The 21609-nt window shown below is 36.5% G+C and overlaps 2 protein-coding genes and 1 long non-coding RNA gene across 3 annotated transcripts; all 3 read right to left on the bottom strand.

Moving 5' to 3' along the window:
- Positions 1 to 2463: 2463 nt before the first annotated feature.
- LOC139125289 (ephrin type-A receptor 4a-like) lies at positions 2464 to 3996 on the bottom strand. The gene is made up of 4 exons (XM_070691388.1): positions 3878 to 3996; positions 3396 to 3507; positions 2891 to 2987; positions 2464 to 2671 (listed from the first exon to the last, which is right to left on the bottom strand). The coding sequence occupies exons 1-4, from the start codon at positions 3980 to 3982 to the stop codon at positions 2557 to 2559; spliced, it is 429 nt and encodes a 142-aa protein (XP_070547489.1). The 5' UTR covers positions 3983 to 3996; the 3' UTR covers positions 2464 to 2556.
- Positions 3997 to 17535: 13539 nt separating this feature from the next.
- LOC139125466 (uncharacterized) lies at positions 17536 to 19938 on the bottom strand. The gene is made up of 3 exons (XR_011550230.1): positions 19872 to 19938; positions 19372 to 19468; positions 17536 to 18719 (listed from the first exon to the last, which is right to left on the bottom strand). It is a non-coding gene; the product is annotated as an uncharacterized lncRNA (long non-coding RNA).
- On the bottom strand, positions 19937 to 21320 carry LOC139125445 (tyrosine-protein kinase TXK-like). Its single transcript, XM_070691526.1, has 4 exons — positions 21219 to 21320; positions 20762 to 20919; positions 20344 to 20488; positions 19937 to 19983 (listed from the first exon to the last, which is right to left on the bottom strand). Exons 1-4 carry the CDS (start codon positions 21277 to 21279, stop codon positions 19937 to 19939), a joined length of 411 nt encoding a protein of 136 aa, XP_070547627.1. The 5' UTR covers positions 21280 to 21320.
- Positions 21321 to 21609: the final 289 nt, after the last annotated feature.

Raw genomic sequence — 21609 nt, 5'->3', positions numbered from 1 at the left:
TTAGTGCATGTATAAATCACATTCACAACCGAACATAATTACTTACAACAATATTCCAAACCTATATTAACCTCCTATCATGAATAATGAACAGTTAAATTATTACGAATTAATCGATTATCTTTGATTTTGAAGACAAACAGCTACTGCCCTAAGTAAGGAATAAATCATCAGTGGCCTACGTCACATACGTGATGCTGCAGTTTCATATATTAACAAAGTTTGTTCAATTGAAGATATCTCAACATGTTAATGGACAGTGCTTAACGATACACTATAGGTAAAAATTGCGAGACTAGAGCGAGAAAATGACGCTTTCTGACCAAGTAGAGTGAGAATTGAAAATCTGATTCTTGCCAATGAATGGGGAGTCTTGCTGATTCTCGCCAATGAACGGCGAGTCTTGATGATTCTCGCCGGTGAATTTCCATTCTCACCGTGAGAATTTGTTCTCACACTTGATTCTCGCCAAGGAGTGCATTTCTCACCAATCTCCAGTGGAGATTAAAATTTTTCTCACCGACAGCGGTGAGAATAAGAACAGATTCTCACTGATTGCGAGAAAGCGTCCTTTTCTCGCTCTAGTCTCGCAATTTTCCCCTATAGTGATAATAATAAAGAGTACTAATCACCTATAAGGATAACGAGAACTTGCACAGAAGTTGTTCCCCCGCTTAATGAATTTGTAAGTGCCAAAATGAATCGCCAGTTGAGAAGCAGATTGGTTTGCTTGATGTATTGTGGGTGGAAATGGACGAAATTGCCATCGAAATCTGTCTATGTCAAAAGGCTTTACATTGTTCAAAAAGTTTGTATCTCGACAGCAAAGTTTCAACTTAAGGTAGTACTGTAGCCAAAAAACCATGACGCCGTAAAACACGGACGGAAACAGACACTTGGTCTTTTCAGCACAAACTGATACAGTATAATAGAATGACAATTATTTGCAGTGAAATAATTTAAGAATACCTGACCAGAGAGACTCATTGTTCGTGACGTATGCCTAGTGAGTTCAATGCTGTGCTGATGGTTGTTGTCGGAACACAGAAATCGTAAACAAACAGAGTTTCGACAATTTCAGGAGCGAAAAAAATGAAACAGGAACAGACGATAGAGCAGATGATGAGTGGGTATATCGGGGTTAATTCTGGGCCATGGGACTCTTCATTTCCATTCCTGTCAAAGATTTCCAGCCCAGGTAGTTTAAGGTTGTCAATATTATATTCCAACAAGTATTGATAGCTGGTACTCAACTTGTTATCCCCTCTGAGCTGCAGTTATCAAACGATGCAAAATAATTTTACTTTTCAAGAGCTCGTATTTTATTGATTAATAAGTATGATTATACACACAGGAATACTTATAAAAGACACATGTATTAAAATATCGGTCTTTGTCCAGTGTTATTTTCCCTTGTATTTAATGCATTTTTTCCTTCTTGCCTTTAACAATTTTCTTTATTTTTTACATATTCTCTCAAGGGGATTTGAAATTTATGTTTTTAGACTGACGATTGATTGAGTATTTTCATTTCAAGTTGTTAATAACGTTCGAGACCACATGATATGCGAGTAAATTAAATAGAGAATGGCATTAGATATGAAAGATTGTACAGACGAAGCCTAAAAGACGACAACAAAACGATACCTCGGATCTCTGAATGGCCATTCATTATATTACAAAGAGGCGTGGCTGACAATTGTAAAGTTGGTTTCCAAGTGAAAACGAAACACAGTCTATCGTATACATCTTTTAATATTCATCTTATTCTGGCCAAAATTTAGAAACATTTTACTTTGACTGCTGACATTTTGAATAGAAGGCAGGTGCTGTAAAGGAACCTAGAACGTAGGAAAATTATTGGACGTTTATATTCAGTCACGCAAACAAATTTCAAAAGTGAAGATTTGTCAATATTTGACATCTAAACGTAGCCACTGTACCTCACGAGACTATGATTAAGAAAATGATTCCGTAGCCAAGACCTTTTTTAAATTACTAATCATTGGTCAACGTATGGGCGCTGTTTGTATGAAATCCGTTTTTATAAAAAGCTTGTTTGCAACTTTTCTTTCGAGAGAATTAGGCATAAAAACGTTTTATTGTAGTTTTAATTATAATACCATCTTTCCACTGTAATTCCTTTCCTGTCAGATGTCCATTTGCTATATAATCATCAGCCATGAATTTTCAAGATATTAACTAATGGTGGTGAAGTTTAAAGAAATAAAATCACATATTCATAATATGAACTTAGATTTTCATGATCAGCAGTTTTTTAAACGCGTTTTTAGTAATCCAAAGGAAAGTACAAGAAAGGAAATATCTGTGAGATTCTACAACTCTGTATAGGTTCAAAATCAAATATTTCATTTCCAATGAAACCCACCTTAAACTAAATCAGTTTAAATGCTGACATAACTTTTCATATTTCCCCAGTCATGTGTTTAAAAAAATTGTGTGTATTGATGTTCTCGGCCAACGATTTATAAAATGTCTGCATTCCTTTGGAGCATGAAATCTGTTGAAGCGAACAAGGAAATTTAAAATCAAAATTCACTCTTGCATAAACCGGCACTCGGACTGAAACTTTTGTAAGATGTCGACGAGGTCAGTGACTGTTGACCTCTCGGCTGGTATCTCCATCCAGCATGACGTCATCAATTGATAGCTGTAAAAGAAGATAAATTTGGGTTGCTTTTAAAAGACAACGTGAGTTTGAGCAAACGGCAAAATGCTACTGCGAAGTTACTGCACTATTTAATCAAAAAATGTTATTTTTGTCTTTGGACACCAATGACTGTTGAAGAGACTTTGCTGTAGACAATTCACAGAAAACGTGAGCCCAAAAATGATTTACGGCACCTGACGTCATTAGGTGTCAACTCACATGGATTCTGTACATCCTGACGGAATTTCCAGTCGATTTCCATTTTCAATGAATTCTTTGACGTCATCGTCTTCAAGAGTTTCATAAGGAATGTCACCTGACAGACAGCAGAGGTTTAATATCAATTACGTGATGAATAGACTTCAACATAGATTAACGTGCGTTCATGAGTCGTTTAGACTCTGTCCAGCGTCATTCCTCCCCCACCCCTACCCCACCCCCTCCGGCTCCCGAAGCTCCAAAGTATAAATCAGCAGAATGAGAAAAATCACAGAATTAGAAGGGGTATTGAGAGACACGGTGTCTACAATTAATCAGACTATGTATCGTTTCTTACTTGACTGTTATTAACATTTTGCTTCCGACGTAATCTTAGACCATGAATATCGGCAAAGTGTTGTAGAAACTCAAAACTATTCCAGGAATAGTCACCTTTGAAATACCTCATTTTTCCCGAGCACGAAAACTTGACCGAATGCGAATATGATAAAATTATTGAACCTACCGAATGAAAATATTTCCCAGAGGAGAACACCAAAAGACCAAACATCACTTTCTGCAGTATACGCGTTGCCTGACAGTACTTCCGGTGCTATCCATCTGATTGGTAAGTTACTCTGATCAGAGAGACAAGATCGTTGTTAAAGCTAGTGTCCTTCCGAGTAAGACATTGTATGGCTTGTAGTTACAGCAAAGGAGTGAATAATTCCAATGAGAGAAAATAAAAAGAATACTTTCTGATACGATATAGTGTACCATTTTCATTGAGTTTGTGAGACGAGCATTTTGTTTTGTTTTGTTTCGACTGATCAAAATTACGGTTGATAGTCAGTCAATGTAAAACAAACAAACAAACAAACAAACAAACAAACAAACAAACAAACAAACAAACAGATACAAACAAAGAAAGAGTATCAGCACAGTGTTAAGTGCGTCAGGTGTCATTTATTTAAGGTTATTATTAGGTTCTCTGCGTAGTGACATTACCTTCATCTTTTGTCTGTATCTTTGATCAGTAAGAACAGCACTTGACGAACCAAGACCAGATATTTTACACTTCCACTGACTGTCAACAAGAAAGTTTTTCCCCATGATCTCTCTATGGACGATCTAGAAATGAAAAGACACAGAAATAGTTGTTGTATATAATATATGATTATCACACTCTATCAGTTTGAATAAACTTACTTAACAACAGAGCTACAAAACCAATAATTAAGCATAACAACAAACGCTGACACCGTAATAAACGAAAATGAGAATGACGTATATCATCAAACAAATTTCAATAACGCGTTAACAATTTCAAAATTTTGCTTGAGCAATAATACTTGTTCTATTGTAGTTTAAATGGGCCAGGTTCAAGGCTGTGAGTGACTCGGTCTGGGAACGAGGCAACCTAACAGTTAATAACAGCTGGCTTCGACCTTAGAGCGTTCCCTAGCCTCCCTCCCTATCCTACTAGCTTCTGAATTTCATAATTTTCTCTTGTTTTTGTTCCGTCGTCTCTTGAATATGTATCTCAGTACGCCTAGAGTGGATGAAATCGGCTCGTAGCCAGTCAACATTGTAATAAAGTTGTTGACCTTTGACGCCTACACTTGTATCTGTCTATATGTTCTCAGTATAGCCATCATTTAAATGGTACACAGAGATCATCCTTTGACAAGTCATGGAAGGTGATTACCTCATTCTTTAAAAGACACTGCATGCATTCTGCCGCGCTTACAGCGAACCTCAAAAGATCATTGCTCTTCCGTTCATCAGTATCCCGAGTTTTCATACTTTCTATAAGGTTTCGTAACGATCCGTTGGGGGCGTACTCTATGATCATGTACAGAGGATCTAAAAATGAATGGTGTTGTTTGACAAAGAAATCAGCTTCTTACACGACATTCTTGAAAAGTCACGATATTTTAAAATTTGATATTTCCAAGATTTAGTCTTAAACACAGAACCTCTGCAAAATAAAGAAAACATTTTTACGATGTATCAGAATAGATTTGTAATTACACTATGAAAAAAAAATTTGTCCTTTGTTGTTCTGTTGCATTAACAGAGAAAATAGTCTATATAAAATCCTACCTTCCTCAGTGCAGCAGCCAAGAATTCGTATCACTCTCTTCACTCGAGACAGCGTCCCCATCACTTCTACCTCCTGTTTGAAGACACTGTTATCTCCTTTAAAGACAATGGCCACGAGTGTTGTCAAACGTCCGCTACCAGAAACTTCTATCGATATACAGACATAAATTATTCGATATTCCTCGATATTCCCCCGCTTTTTTTAAATCGAATTAGTGGCATGCATTCTTCGATTTTGTCAGAGTATAACTTTCTAAAGTTTAAAAATCATTACCTTTGGCAACTTTGATGATGACGTCACTTACTGCATCTTTGCCGCCAATAAACCAGGCTTCTCCCTTCACTATCTTACTGAATTGTCCCTCGTTTAGCGTCTCCTTTAGAAACAGGCGATTTCTTGGAAATTCCAAAATGGTGTCACCAGCCTTTAAGTAGTCATCTCGTTCCTTCACACAATCATCAAGACTTGCATAAGTAGGTTCTATATCTATGTTTATATACTCAGGACTCTCAGTTACATCATTACCACGAATTCCTAACTGTGTGGAAAACATCGTTAATAAAGGTGGAAGGATCACAAAACTTCGATGTATATAATATGAATTATGTTACCAACTCTTCCTTGTGAACGACCAATCAATAAAAGATTTGATTCTTCAGCTGAATGAAATACCAGCAGTGCGAGACTCGCCGAATTATACGTTATTCTTTGCATAATGCTGATTACTCGTAAGGAACCGTGACAAAACCTTCAATAATAACATAATAAATAATAAAATATTTACATTGTTTGGCTGTCATCATCACTTACGTACACCATCAATATCTTTTCACCTTATCTCCAATGAATAATTTCTAATGTATAGCGCCACCTACGATTCGTTTTAAGGTAGTACGCTACCATTCTATATAGGAGAGCGCCCTCTTTTGTCCAGAAGATGTACATGTTCCTTTTAGACTACCTAACCTAGTGAGCGTGAATAACAGGACAAAATGGCAAAAAATCTCGCTAGTGACCTTATAATATTTCTTTCAGAAGTTTTAATGAATCAAAACAACCGAAATTATATTTTTGGCACTGAAAAATCGACAGTTATTTTTATTTTGAAAGATCAGTAGAGAATAATTAACAATTGTAGCTCTGACATAATATCAGTAAGCTAGAGGGTCAAATCTCAGGTCTAACAAAATTCACCTTTTTTCGTCACTTTTTGCTGTTTAGTAAGAAAATTTGCGTGGTGACCCCAACTTTTTTTGCTTCTAAATCAAAGAACACTGTCTGTTTGATAGATATTGCTGTACTTTTTAACATTTTGAAAATTATTTTGTGCATTTACATGAAGTTTATATTTTTAAAAAAGACTAATTTACAGTTAAATGATAAATTTAGGGTCTAATATTTAATTTTTAAGACAAGACATCACAAATTTTAGTTGATTGTCCTAATTCAGCTGTCCTGGCAATGCAAAAATGTGGTATGCACACTGGGATCTGTTAATCGTTTGCGATGAAATAAAGATTCTGCTGGTAAGTGCAAATTTCGCAAAATGGGAGATTTAGTAGTTTTCTGTCAATTTTGGCATGTGTTTTTTTCAAAAATTTTGCATGGCTACCCTATATTTTTTATATCTTTGCACACATAAAGATTATTTCAGAAAAGTCAACTTCAAGAATGTCCCAACATTTTTTGAATGGTAGCGTACCTCCTTAAGTCTACAATTTGGAGTGCTAAATTGATTTCTATCCTTTGCTAATGGTTCTACTCCGGAATACAAAGAACGTGATGCGTTCTACACACTCAGTACGCCCAAATAATCACGTGATGCCTGCACAAACAAGCCCACACATGTACTAACGCGTATGGAAATACACGTAAGTCCATACGCGTTTGCACATGGCTTTGTTTGTACCGTGGTCGATTCGAATTCCGGGTTTGGCTTTTGGACAGCACTCAATGGTTGGTGCGTTGCTTGCACACATTCAATCTGGTCAAACCCGGATGTAGAGATGACGCTGTTTCTTTGATGGTCGTTTAATAATTGTTCTTATTTATTTGTCAGGATGCATCACACATCGTTAAATTTCATTCTTGCATGGCTTTGCTGTGACAAATGTCAGCCAATGAGAAAGTTATTTTCCGTCGCTGATTGAACAATGAAGGCAAACAATAAGCGTCGTAGTCATTAAACTGCTCACTGTAGATTCTCTTTGGTAGAATATGTTAGTGAAAGTGTCGATTGTGTACATTTAGATTTTTCATATTGGCACCCTTTCTCCTTTTTGGGGGGCTTAAAATACTAAAAAGTTTCAAGAAATAATAATGTCATTGTCTCAAAACTATCCACAATCTTCTGATCGTACCCCAAAACTTACATCTGCCGTCGTACTCTGATCTTCTGTCAACGCTATAAAAATACCCTTCACTATTACCCTTTCACAATGCCTAAAAAAATACGTCATGGTACATTATGTCATAAGTAATTGGCTATGTTTGCCATTGGAGTTACTTAACTAAATAACTCACGTACGGTCGTTGGTGACGAACTTGTTTTGTACGGAGTCTTTTCACAACAAAATGAGGAGTTTCAAAGCTTTGACAGCAAATCAGAACACGACGCCAGAATAAAGTTATATAGTATAATATCAACATTGCAATAACGGAGTCTTGCGCTTCTATTTTCAAATCAATTGAATTCGCTGAAGCTTCACAAGACTATTTTACAATAGAATTACCTGACATAGCAACGATGACTGACGAAGTCCTCTGTACCACAGAAGAATGACCACTACAACAATTATTGTAAGTAAAATTGCCGATAGGCATCCCAGAACAACCGACACAGTGATGCTGCCCTCACAGGTTTCATAAGGAGTATCTTAAACGAAGGTTGGAATATTGAGTGAATATTGAGTCTTCGAGTTAAAAAAGAAACAAGGTTTTCAGACTGTACGATTATTTAGGCTCTGAGGAGACAAAAATGGAATGGTATTAACAAACAGACAGACATACAAATAAACGATCAATATTCCTTTTTTGAATGCACAGTAGGACAACAAGATTTGGATATATTGAAATCATTCATTGCTCATAAAACATAGATCATTTGATGACTTCTGATCCATAAACGTTTCTTCACAGTACCAAAGACATGAGATTAAACCAGCTTTGACATTTTACCTAGTATCTTCACTGTCACTCCCAGTGATGTTGATGCAACAATATTGCTTGCATTACATTTAAAGATGACTTAGTTGTCGTTTTTAATTTTAATCAATATCCTTTCCTCGATTTCAGCATGACCTTCACTACTCTCCCAGGAGTAAGTGTAATCAGCATTGGCACTTGCCAGGCATTCCATAACTACTCTGTTTCCTCCAAGTTGGTCCACAATAATGGCATGGATTACAGGGGGTCTATTATTAAAGAAAAGTAGTATACATTGTTTTTGTAATAAGGAACACTGCTTTCCAATGTGGTTGTATGATATATATATGCACACAAAATGTATACAATGTACCCTCCCGGTTATCACCATAATGGCTTTTTGGCAACCTCTGAAATTGGGCACAGAGAGTACGGTTTACACACATATATATATATATATATGTATATATATATATATATATATATATATATATATATATATATATATATATATATATATATATATATATATATATAAACATGTTATGTGTATTTGTTGTGGTTGCGACAAATAATAATACCTGTGGTTGAGACATTTTTAGTTCAACTCAGAAAGCAGGTTTTGCAAACAATATTCGTTATCAACTGTGTTGTGAACCAAACGATCACTAAATTTTGATAGTCTCGGTTATCTAGACTACTCTGTGGGCCTCTCTCTCGGCCGCTCCTTCACATGCAATCTGGGAAGTTCCCATTCAAAAATTACATAGCAAGATGGCGTGACACGGACAGAGAGCCCCATAGAGCAGTCTGGGTAACCGAGACAACACAGCCCCTGGCCAAACTAACATAAAACCAAAGGCGAGTCTTTTGCAGGGAAGAATGATAATACGTATTTGTTAGTTAGGAATACATCTTGTTCACATCCGGATTGAAAAAAAATAACGATCAATAGACCGTCAACTGTCAACCGTCATGTCAACATCACTATATCACATGTATGGTTGAATATGTACCATTGTAATATACGTTAATGTTTTACTTAGAGATCGTTTCGTTTGGGAATGAGAATATTTACGTGGATTGATATGCAGCTTATCACATGTGTGTGTGTGTCAACAATTTGACATGTCGTTTAAGCGGCCCGAGATATGTTTGTGGCGACAAGCACATACTATTAGTTTGCCAATAATATATTGATGTGTTCTTCGGACTTACAATATTGATGACAGCCTTACAAATGAGTTATCTACAACTGTGCCGGCATTGTTAACGATAAGGTAATAACGAAAAAACTTACGTTGCATATTCATTAAAATCTCTACACTTCTAGGCTTTACGCTTTTATATTGAAATGCTTGACACTTTAGATAGTGCTGGTCATCAGAAGCGTTAAATAGGTAAAGAAGAAGACTTGCTGTGTCGTAGAGTTTGGTATCATCGCCAGGTTCCGTTTCCTTGTTTTCAATAAACCGTGTAATGTCAGTGTCTCCTATTGTCAGCAATAGATCAGTTGGGGGTTTCCCGGATGTTGCTTTGCAAGAAATAATATCTCGAGTACAGGCTTTTACACTTGTTTTCATGCCAATGTTATGAATGGTAACACTGGTTACTTGATCTGGAATTGGTAAAATAGTAGACAGGATTACAACACGAATAAAGCACCCTTCATACTTGGGATGGAATAAATTGATTTAAGTAGCACTCTGGTTTATCTCCCCATTATTATATTGGTCCAGTGTTAATAAATAATTTGATAGTTTATCTATCAAATTTTAACACCAGCTAAAATAGAATTGTACGTCCGAAGCATATATAAATGAGAGTGTTACTAAGAATTCTTTCACTTCTGTCTGAAGATTGCGGGGTGCATGAAAAGCAGCTATTGTTACTTTGAACTTGAAGTAATTTGTGTTATTATTTATAAAGCTCTGCTTTCCACATCTAGCACTGGAATGTTTCCCACGAGCATATCTGTATACTTCGATATATTGTCCAGAAGTGAATTAATATTTATTATCATATCATACGTCAATACATCAGTAAAGAGTAAACCTAACTCACTTATTACAAAAAGTCTTGCATGGGGAGCTGCAGGTCGACCATCTACGAAAGGCCAGCAGTCATAGTGTGCATCGTCATCCAATGTTGCTGATGTCACAGTAAGTTTGAAGAAATCATTGGCTTGTCCACTCCTTTCAATGAGATATTCTGTTTCATTATCCCCTATATATGTACAACTTTTACCGGAATTATAACATTGTCCTATAGCAGACCAAGTGTTACCACCATCTCTACTTCTTCCCCACACTACCGTTCGCAGATGAGCAACACTATCCCAGGAAACAGCGCAAGTGAACGAAGCAGACTTTCCTGAGTTCACATACAGCACACCCGTTGGTCCAACAACTATCGTTTTTGCGTACGAGTGAAAAGCACTTGGATAATGTAAGAGTGATACTCTCAGTAAAGATAATTGATATAATATCTACATATGTGAGTTATTGATATTTAAACATACACAATTATGTGTGTAATTTTATATTTCGTTCCAAACTAATAATTAATGCTATATATCAGTTGGCTGCATCTCGAAACATAAGTCATTTTTACATTTGTAATATACCTGATTGCCAAATACTACGAAGTAATCCAGCAAAGTGGCAGCAGCACAAGCACTGACGAATATTGAACGTGCCGAGGTCATTGTATTAAAGAGAAATACTGAAATTTAATACTTGATTCAATACCAGATTAAATTACATGTTAAACACAATCGATTTGTTCCCTCGTTAGTCAGGAATACTTTTTGTGCGCACACAGACTGAAAAGAAGACAGATCGATAGACCGTGTACAGGCGCAAATATCAACACCATTTTACCACTTTATGGTGAAAAATGTATCACTTATGAATGCCTGTACAACATTTGTTAATGTTTTGTTTATGCTCGTTTTCATTTCTATAAGCAGTGATGTCAAACAATGCGAATATTTACGTCGATTGGGCTATTTCTTATCTTATTTGTCAACCACTTTGTCAACCACTTGACACATCGGCTAAAATGCCTCGTTTATGTTCTTGCAAGCAAACAGCGTCTGGTGTTTAGCCAATAAAATGTTGTGGTATTCGAGCCACTCGCCGTCTTAGAATATTGGCGATAGTAACTCAGTTGTGATATATACGCCGAGTACGACTCGAATTGTTAGATTGGAGAGGAAAACGAAAATTTATCAAGTACAAGTTACACAAATTACTACACGTAACAACTCCCATAGATGGAAGATATCAGTTATGCTAAAACTTGGCATGATATGACTCCAATATTATGAATACATAACCAATACTCACCGCACCACATCATCAACAACAGTGTTACAATGACAGACATGATGTTAGATGGTTCCCTAAAACTGGGTTCTTCAGCTAAAAATAAGCGTTACATTCTGGCTTCGAATCATAGCGTAATTTAAAATGTCACCTGCATAGTGTGACTAGTTTGCTCGATGTAAGTGCGTGGGGTAACCTTTCGGTCCGGTCAAATTAGTTTCGTAGATAATACAATACAAAAGAAATGAGTATCATTTTAAGGTAAACTATTATCCTTTCGTATAAAAGGCATCGAAACTGCATTCCATGTCGTCAACGATATGATGGCAAAGTTGTACTGTGTACTGCTGACAATATGTGAACAGATCCGAAAATATATTGGTACCATATCAGAGAGGAGTTTTGTTGTTCAGAAACTTAACTATGTTGTGATATTGACCGGTAGTTTCAAATTAGTGTTTACGATTTGTATAAATAGAAACTTGTCAAAACAGGAGCGATCTGAGTATCGTGTTTTATCTAATAAGCCCGCAGTCCAAAGTATCATTCCTTGTGATTTCGACGTACTTGGTAACTTAACGTCGTTGTGTTCACACACGTGAGCTGATATAATAGCGATGTCTGTCTGTCTGTCTGTGCCTGTGTCTGTGTGTGTGTCTGTCTGTCTGTTTACACTATAACTCAAAAATGCCTGAACGGATTAAAGTCAGATTTGGTATATAGGAACCATATGCTAAGGGTAAGAACTGATTAGGTTATGGCTTGTATGGCTTGCATATTAATAAAGTTATGAAAGATCAGTTTTTCAAATAATGGTTTCCTGTGGAGACAGTAATGACAGTGTCGACTTAATCAAGAAATAACGAACAAAATTTCATGAAACCTTTTGCTGATGACTATCTCAGAACATTTGCCAACACTCTGCCATGATCGATTCCCAAAGTGGAAGATATATTCAATATTTCGTACGAAATAATCAGCCGTATGTCACCAGTACCGTTATATTCTGATATAAGTAGACTAGAGCTTTGCCCTTCTTTTAAAACAAATCAGCGTACGCCATGACACAGTGTAGTGAATCAGTGACAAATTACGGCCATTCTATCTGTACCATAGTCCTTAAGAAACCCTACATCCAGACATCCTCAAAGTACCTTCCCTTTTCCCAATTTCCTGAAATAACAAACTATTTAACTTGCTCACCTTTTTTTCTCAGGAAAGACCAGCTGTTATGCGTGATTGAATATGACAACATTTATGCTGTCATATATAATGAACGCATATCCAAAATTGTTTAAGCCCCTACACTGTATATTTTCAGACTGAGTTGGAAAAATCATGACATTTTCTCATCTAATTTCGATGCATGCAACCCATCACGTTTGCACTGGACGCATAATGCGTTGAATAGGACTATAAGGAAAGAGGGCGCGCTCGTCGAATCGATCCAAATAATGTCAACACGTCCGCTTGAAAATCAATTGGAAACTGTCGCGAAACAAATCAAACCTAAAATGCATTCTTAATATAGATTAAAAATTAACATACACTTTCGAAGTCAGACATTGTTGTTGAATTTATTTGGGGTTTGAAATTGTGACTCACCCCACTGTAGGAATTGTATTTATTTTGTAGTAAATGAAATGAAAAGCATGTGCATCTTCTGCCATTGTTGCTGAATCTATGATGAGTTTGAAGAAGTTGTAATCTGGTGCATTGCTTTCATACGAATATATTTCGTCAAGCTCTGGTAGTGTAAAGAGACATGTCCCTGTATCGTAACACTGAGCGACATTTGTCCAGGTGACACCATAATCTCGACTTTTTCCCCAGTAAACTGAAGCAAGGTCACCAGTACGCCACAGTGTAACAGAGCAGTTGAATGATGCAGACTCTGATGGGTTCACATACACTGTATCTGTTGGTCCGACTACAGTGGTCTGGGCGTACGAGTAATGGGTGACTGTAAGAAAAGGATATGGAATTAACGAAATAGGAATATTCGTTACCTTTTGACAACAATACTGTAGAGGCAAAAGTTCACAAATAATTTCTCGAGAGCGATGTTCTTCAACACCGTGAAATGAGAGATATAAACGACGTATTATTTCTTCCATTGTGCAAATTTCAATATTATATACGCCTGCTTACTGATCCTTAAACTCCACTGTTATATCTTTCACATAATATATTATATCTCTATTGAATACACAAAGATTCTAGATGTTGGCCCTAAATCACTTTCATATACCTCGTGCGCTACTGCCAGATTTTTTAATATATTTAAAATTTACAAGGTCAGCTATTTTTGTTTCCAACTTTATTGTACCAGAAGTGTAACTCAAGAAAATTAGAATATTCCCAAGAAATGACAAACACAGAGGACAGAGAAGCAGTATCTGAAAACGTAATAAGACGAGGAAAGCACCCTAACAATAACAAAATGCTTGGCGACTTTTGCTCGCACTAAGTATTGAAATAAAGATAATATATCAAACTGGGTACTTCTGTTCGGGGTTGTCACTCGTATTCTCTTAATCAACGTAAAGGTCATGGTCTAGTTTCTTAATCAGAACTAAATAGTTTATTCAGATTTTAATGCCATTCAACTGGCATCTGGTTCGTAGTTGTATCTACCAACATCAGAAATGCACAACCGTAGTTTACTTTGACCAAAATTATAAAGTTAAAATTGTAGATTATTAGATTTCAGTATGTCAGTTTGGCTATATGATCATCGTTTAAGAGAACAGTAGTGAAAACAATATTGAACATGATATTGCATGCGTAACAAGTGGTCCATTCGGGTGCCGCCAAATGGTAAATTTTGTCAATTTTACAAATCACCTCAAAACGTGTTTGGAGGGCTGGTATACCCATTTTACATATTTTAACCTCGACCTAAGAATTTTCAGGGGAAAGTAGATCTTTTCGTTATTGCTCTCCCACTAGCATTCGCGGAAAATGTTCCCTCCCACTGAATTATGATGCACATCACAATCCAGTATCTATGGTCTCGCCCCTCCCAGTTCCAATAAAAAGTGCAAGCTCCTCACTGCCTTCTTCCAACCATTAAAACTACCCACTGCTCACTAGATGTTCGTATTCCAACATGTACATTTCATTTACTCATCTATTTATCAATCACCCAGACGTGCGTGTATTGAAACCAAGATCCACGCAAAACTGTGCTAAACACGATTGGAACTAATTTGGGATATTTGGATAATGAAGTAATGTCGGTATAATCTGTAAATATAAGCTCATCCGCTTTTCTTTTTAAGTTGCAAACTTCACTTGTTTTTATGAGTAATTTGCGATATTGCAACATTCGGCTATATGGCACCTAACACTTTTGAGAAATTTGAAAAATATGAAGATCCAATTATCCCAAATTAGTTCCAATCGTGTTGCTAGGAAAACTTATCATTTGACCTTTGGTCATTGCTCCCTTCTATGTTATGCGCTTTATCTTCCCTGTAGTTCTATCAACCACTGCATTCCCCTCCCTCTACCTATTTTCTGGTACCCACTGACAGAAAGCATCTCCCCGCCCTCTGTGAGAACTGAAATTTCTTCCCCGCACTCTGTATAGATGGACATTTTCTCCACTCCTGCTGATTACTTTTTAAATTTGCTCATACGCTGAAAAACTGCGTACGAACAAATTCATGCTTGAACGGCTTCGTTGGCGGCACCTGTACGTTAAGGAAGACACGTTCTCATATTACGTGTAACTGCTATTTGTCAAAATTTCTAGTAAAACCCACAAATCCATACAAAAATAACACCAGCGGACAACCCGGTTTTACTTCCAAAATATTCGTTTATGAGTAACACTCACCGCCCAGCAGAATGACCAATGATTGCGTTATGGCAGACATTCCACACTTACTACAGTCCTCCAGGTATTTCTATATAGGTGTGAGCGAACACCGTCCGTTTTCCGGGTTCATGACCTCTTGTTTGTCAATCCGTGTCTCATCATTGACTGTTTTAGTGTGTATGACGTCATTATGCCATTGTGCTAATAATAGTAAACTACCAATACTGCCGTAGCTATACACTGCCGACAGACTCTTGATTTTTCCTTTGATTTGCATACAATTAGTTTTTCCTCCTACTATTGCAAATTTAATGGGCAAAAAACTAAATTAAATAATCTAATTATACAGTGCCGCGAACGAAGCTGTTCTTGCAAAAAAATGTTTGCATGCAGTTTTTAAGTGAGCGGACAAATTTAAAAACCAATCAGCAGGCGGGGAGAAAAAGTCAATATTTACAGTGGGCTGGGAAGGATTTTTTTACTTTGGGCAGGGAGAAAATTTCTGGCAGTGCTTGCAAGAAAATCGGTTTCAAGTAAAAATGAATATTAGCTTTCTTTTATAATTCTTGAGAAAAAATGTAAGTAATCGACTAAATAAAAATGGACGTGAGTTTTAGTGGTGGGAAGATGGCAGGGGGGATGCTTGAACGGTGGTGGGGAGTGGAGAGCAGGCAGACCATAGATACTGGAGGGCAGTGGGCATCAAAATTCAGTGGGAGGGCATATTTTCCCCATTTGCTAGTGGGAGGACAGTTACTAACAGCTCTGTTTTCCCTCAAAATGTTTAGAGGGTCAAAAACAGGTAAAATCAGTATATCAGCCTTCGAAACAGGTTTTGTGACGATTTTGTAAAATTGACGAATTTTACCAGTTTACGGCATCTGTAATAGGGCTGTAATACACGCCTGAAGGTTATGCTGAGCGCAGGTCGGCTCAGTGATACGGTGTATTCGCTCAATGGGCGTCACCTCGTTTTGTAGATCGTAGACAGCGCGGGATCGTTGCCTGGCAACTGTTTATGGTCGCGTAGGGATCGAGAGCTGAACTGATGTAGCTACGAAGCTACCCAGCCCAATGACTAACAATTAATCAGCTTAGAACAAGATCTACGGATTAACCGAAAAGGTGAGAATGTTCTAATCATGGCTGAATATAGAAAAAATAACTGCCTTGCTGAACTCGTTCTTGACATGTTTCAGGCAATTTATCAAGCGCGAAGGTCTTCGATTCTGCCTCTGATAGATTTATTAGTGTTCGATTTTTAACATATTTTAAGTTTTCAGACGTGAGGATGGTAAGGAAAACGATGGTAAATTTCCACAAAGTCAATTACATGATAATAAGGACAAGATCGCAGTTTATCCCTTAGTCTGTATGATCGTAGCCATTTAGTCGGAGGCAAGGGCGTGATAAATGTCAGATAAGGTAAATCTTTACTTATCAATGTACGAAGTACTTGACAACAGGAGATCTTTTTCAAAACAAACCTAATGACAACAAAGTTACTGAACTTTGTGTCTGTCATGGCAAGGACTTTTATGTTCCATTCTGTTCGCCTTAATTTCTGACTTTTTTCAATTTGACAAAAGCTATTTCGAGAATAACTTCTCTGCGTTTGGTGGAACTTGATTATCCTATATTATGGTCTTGTTAAAAGTGTTTCTTGTCGGAGCAAGGTGCGAGTATAGTGTGTTATTATAAGGAAAACTCAATCTGCATTAAATAATTTTTACGTAAGATGCACAGTGTTTGGATATACTCTCTCTCTCTCTCTCTCTCTCTCTCTCTCTCTCTCTCCTCTCTCTCTCTCTCTCTCTCTGTGTGTGTGTTACGGTCCTCTATCATCAGCTTCCAGTACTTTTTCTCAATTTGCAGATAAATATTGCGAAAACTATCGGCGTATATATTATTACATTTGTCACACAATGCTATGTTAAAATTATACATGTTATTTACCGTAATCATGATTCATCAATTTATCATTCGATACAAAAACGTTTGCTGAACGAAAGCATGAAAAATAGATAAGGTACTCAATTTTGATGACTACAAAATTATACGTCGATGAAAGTATAGATAAAATTACTTCTGAGCTTGATCAAATGAATAACAGTGATTCAAGGAAGCCGGACATTAAAAAGTCAAGAGAGTATAATACACTGATGTATCGTCTAATAACACTAAACACTCGTCTTCATTCAAATGTTATCATAGATTGTTATAATCTTATCATACAGTGATTTACAATGTCTAAACGATTCTTATAAATATTTATAATGTAAACAGCGTGCTACAGAGGTAAATATTACGTAAAACATACAAAACTATACAGCGTTTTTGTAAGAAATGTAAAACAATAAAATACATATTATCAACTACGTCGCACAGATATCAGTATTGTGCCAATAAACCACCATTGTAGTAAGAGTTTGGGATGTATTTTAGGGATGTATTACAAAATCCAAAGTCCATACAAAGTTCTACCTAAATACCAACAACTGCAACTTCTATCTCTTGTTTTCATTGCACAACGACTCTCGCATTTGATATGTTAGTGTTTATGCAACGCTATTTTAAGCAGCGGGACCCAGTAAAACAACAATTTCTTACACAAAATCTAATAACATTATGAAAGCAGAATACAATGACAGCAAGTGCGATAAAAGGCAAAGCAATTTCTACAGAATAAGATAAATTTTCCACATCAGCATCGACTACCTCTTCTTCAGCAGCAGTTTCCGTTGTAATGTAATACGGACGAACTTTTTGAAGAGCTGACTGGGATTACCTAAGCAAAGTGGGGGCAATGAGAATGCGTCGGTGTTCATAACTATTCAAACAGCAGATGAACAAGCAGGAGTTAAATAATCAAGGATGAAATCCAACAGAGGTTTATCATCATCGTAATCGTACTGATGCAAAGGTGAAAAATGCCAATTCTCTTTCGTGAACTAAGCCAGTCGTGTTCTAATCATAATCCATCACTACGCTGTTCAACATTAGATATTTTAGGCTGTGGTAATACCATTATAGGTTTTCCACATAAATAATTCTACATGCATACAAAATCACTACAACAATTCTGTATACATATTGTCTTTGGCGCTACGCATTAAGTTATACTCTATGCAAAGTTTGAACTTACTGTAGTTTCAAATTATGTTGTCCCACTAAAGTGATGCTGGATATAGATAAAAACTATAGAATTGGCAAATAGCATTGTTGCTCTATATGATAATTAAAAACTCTATGGAAACTACCATCTCTGAATGTAAGTTTCTGAGCTGCGTTTTTCGACCAAAGTACTGACGTCAATCAGTTACATTTCTTTCATCATATTATTTCCCGTTTTCATCCTGAAACCGTCGTAAGCTGCTGACAAGGTCATCGACTTTTAACCTTTCATCGGGTATCTCAATCCAGCATGACGTCATAATTTGGTAACTGTACAAAGAATAGAGACAGTTTTTATAAGACTACAGTGTGTTGTGTAATTATAAACCATAGATATGCCTTGTCTAGCTAATGCTAATACAAGTTATCACTTCAGTTATAATGTATATGGTATCATTTCACATGTCACATCAGGTGTACCCAAAGGGTCTATTTTGGGTCCGCTCCTTTTTGTACTTTACATCAATGACATGTTTGAATGCATGAACCATGCAAATTTATCTTTGTATGCTGACGATTCCAAGTTATTTATGGCCATTTCTGATATGTATGATTGCATCAAACTACAACAAGATATCAACCAGGTTGTGAAGTGGACGAGCAAATGGAAGTTGTCATTAAATGTTAAAAAATGTTCATGTCTGTTTGTTTACGTTGTAACTGTTATATACTTTCCGCTTTTGTATTATATTTTTATTTTCAAACGAACCTGTTATTGGGGCAACCTGTTGGTTCGAGATTAAATTAAAAAAAAATAAAAATTTGATGCCCTGCGATAGATACATTTAGCAAAGTCAAGTATTTTAATCGCTGGGCACGTTAGTTTCACCAAAAGCCAATCGTTGTTGGAAGTGCATGATGTCTAACATATATAATGGCCCTGTTTGCAAAAATATACTATGACATTTGACTTTAAACTTACAGGGTTACTGCGCATCCTGGTGGAATGTCCAAACGCTTTCCCGCCTGAATAAAATCTCTGACGTTATCTTCTGGCAGGGTTTCATAAGGAGTACAACCTATAAAATAATAGTAATTTTACGAGATTACGTGACAAAAATGATTCTTTTTCTGCAATGATTTACACATGGCAGAAAAATGTGTGGTTCTCGTATTTTAAGCTCTGTATCGCAGTTTTGCGTTGCGAGAGACATTATCAAAAGAGCATGGATGCCAAAATAATATGCGAAGACCAACGATGTGGTCATTCTCTACTTCTACTCTGGTTCCTTTTCAAATGCGTGAATGTGTTACACGGAATATTATATTCTGAGCGCGGAATGTCTGGGCTCTCACTAAGTTGAATCTAAATTATTTTTTCTGCTGTTTGTGTCCATACAAATTATGATAAGGAAATTACTGATTTCAGGAAATATGCCTCATATTAGATTTGAAATTATTTGACGAGAAAAGCAAACTGACCTAATGAATATACTTCCCAAAGAAGCACACCAAACGACCATATGTCACTTCTTGTCGTACATCCGTTACCTGACAGCACTTCCGGTGCCATCCATCTGATCTGTAAGTGTCCCTGTGCAGATAGAGACATGAGTTTGTAAACAACAAATGATATAGCTAACTATACTGGGTCAACAGGCCACACGCTCATTTTGGCAGAAAAATCGCCTGTTAAATAAAGAGATCATTATGTTTAAACACAAAACATTTTGTTATACAAAAACTTAGCACGTCCAATGTTTTTTGTTAATGATGTCGATTTTACTCCCCAAGTCAATAAAACTTTCATCAGAAGCAGCAACATGTAAACACATGAAAAGTTGTTATTGTCAGCAACAAAACAATTACCACACGCTGAACGTGCTGAATTCATTAGTGTACATGGAATCTGAAGAACAATTTGAAATTACACTGGGATGGATGAGAAATGCACATAGCATCCTGTATGGTGTTACCTTCATCTTTTGTCTGTATCTTTGATCAGTAAGAACAGCACTTGACGAACCAAGACCAGAGAGTTTACACTTCCACTGACTGTCAACAACGATATTCTTTGCCATAATCTCTCTGTGAATGATCTGAAAGTAGAGAAAAAATCAATTGTGAAATTTATGCTATCTCAAAAACAACAGTAGCCATTGCAGATTACACAGCTAAAAATAGCAACATTGAAAATTGATAACAATTCAATTTTAAAGCCTCATGGTGTATACTGACCTTGAAAATAAATTATTATTACAATTGTGTAGCCTCCATCAGACAAACAAATCAAACCAAAACAATCCATTGACTCTAAATAACCATATTTTCAATTGCTACCATGCTGGTGACATGTGATAGTTCAAAAGTACCTTATTCTCGGAAAGAGTCTTCAGACACTCAGCCACATCCAGGGCAAAGGTCAATAGGTCAGGGCCTTTTCTTTTCCAAGCATCGGCATCCTTCATGTTTTCTAGAACTTGAAGCAAAGTGCCGTTGGGGGCGTACTCTGTGATCAGATACATGGGATCTGGAACAAAAAGTAATTTTTACAGCGGTAAAATCTGGAGAGGGCCAATTATCGATTGTATTTAACTGTCGTCTAGTATATACACACATCAGGGAACATTGGCCACTTTAAGAAAATATGCAGTTTCGACGGAAACTCTGAAACATACCAAATCTTCAGTTCTACCATAGGGAGTACACTTTACACTGTCAGAAAATGGTCATCACACGTATCTGAATGACGAAGAGTAAAACTGAAATTCTTTTTAAAAAAACGTCATAAATACGTTAAGAAATGTGTTGCATATCCTTGTCTCTCACCTTCCGTAATGCAACATCCGAGGTATTCCACTATTCCCTTCAACTTGGACAATGACCCCATGACCTCAACTTCTCGTTTGAAGTCACTTTTGTCTCCTGCAAAATTAAAATGTCAAAGAATACATTATACGATTTTTAAAATTTTCTTGTGTATGGCGACTGTTGGACATCTCTTTGGAGATCCTGGTATGTACTTTCTGGCAAATTTCCTGATTGTTTATCTTTCTGAAATATCAAAAAAGCACGATAATGAAAGACAGCAAACACGAATGTAAGCCTTTACGTCGTCTAGAATTAAAATTTCAAATGTTAAATATTAGTTTGATTATTTCTAAGCGTTCGGTTACAGCGACTAGAAGCTAATGTCAAATATTACTATTGGTTCGATATT

Source organism: Ptychodera flava (assembly GCF_041260155.1).
Source record: "Ptychodera flava strain L36383 chromosome 3 unlocalized genomic scaffold, AS_Pfla_20210202 Scaffold_25__1_contigs__length_14229661_pilon, whole genome shotgun sequence".
Lineage (NCBI taxonomy): Eukaryota > Metazoa > Hemichordata > Enteropneusta > Ptychoderidae > Ptychodera > Ptychodera flava.
Note: the sequence above shows the minus strand (reverse complement) of the source record. Positions and strands in the feature narration are given on the sequence as shown.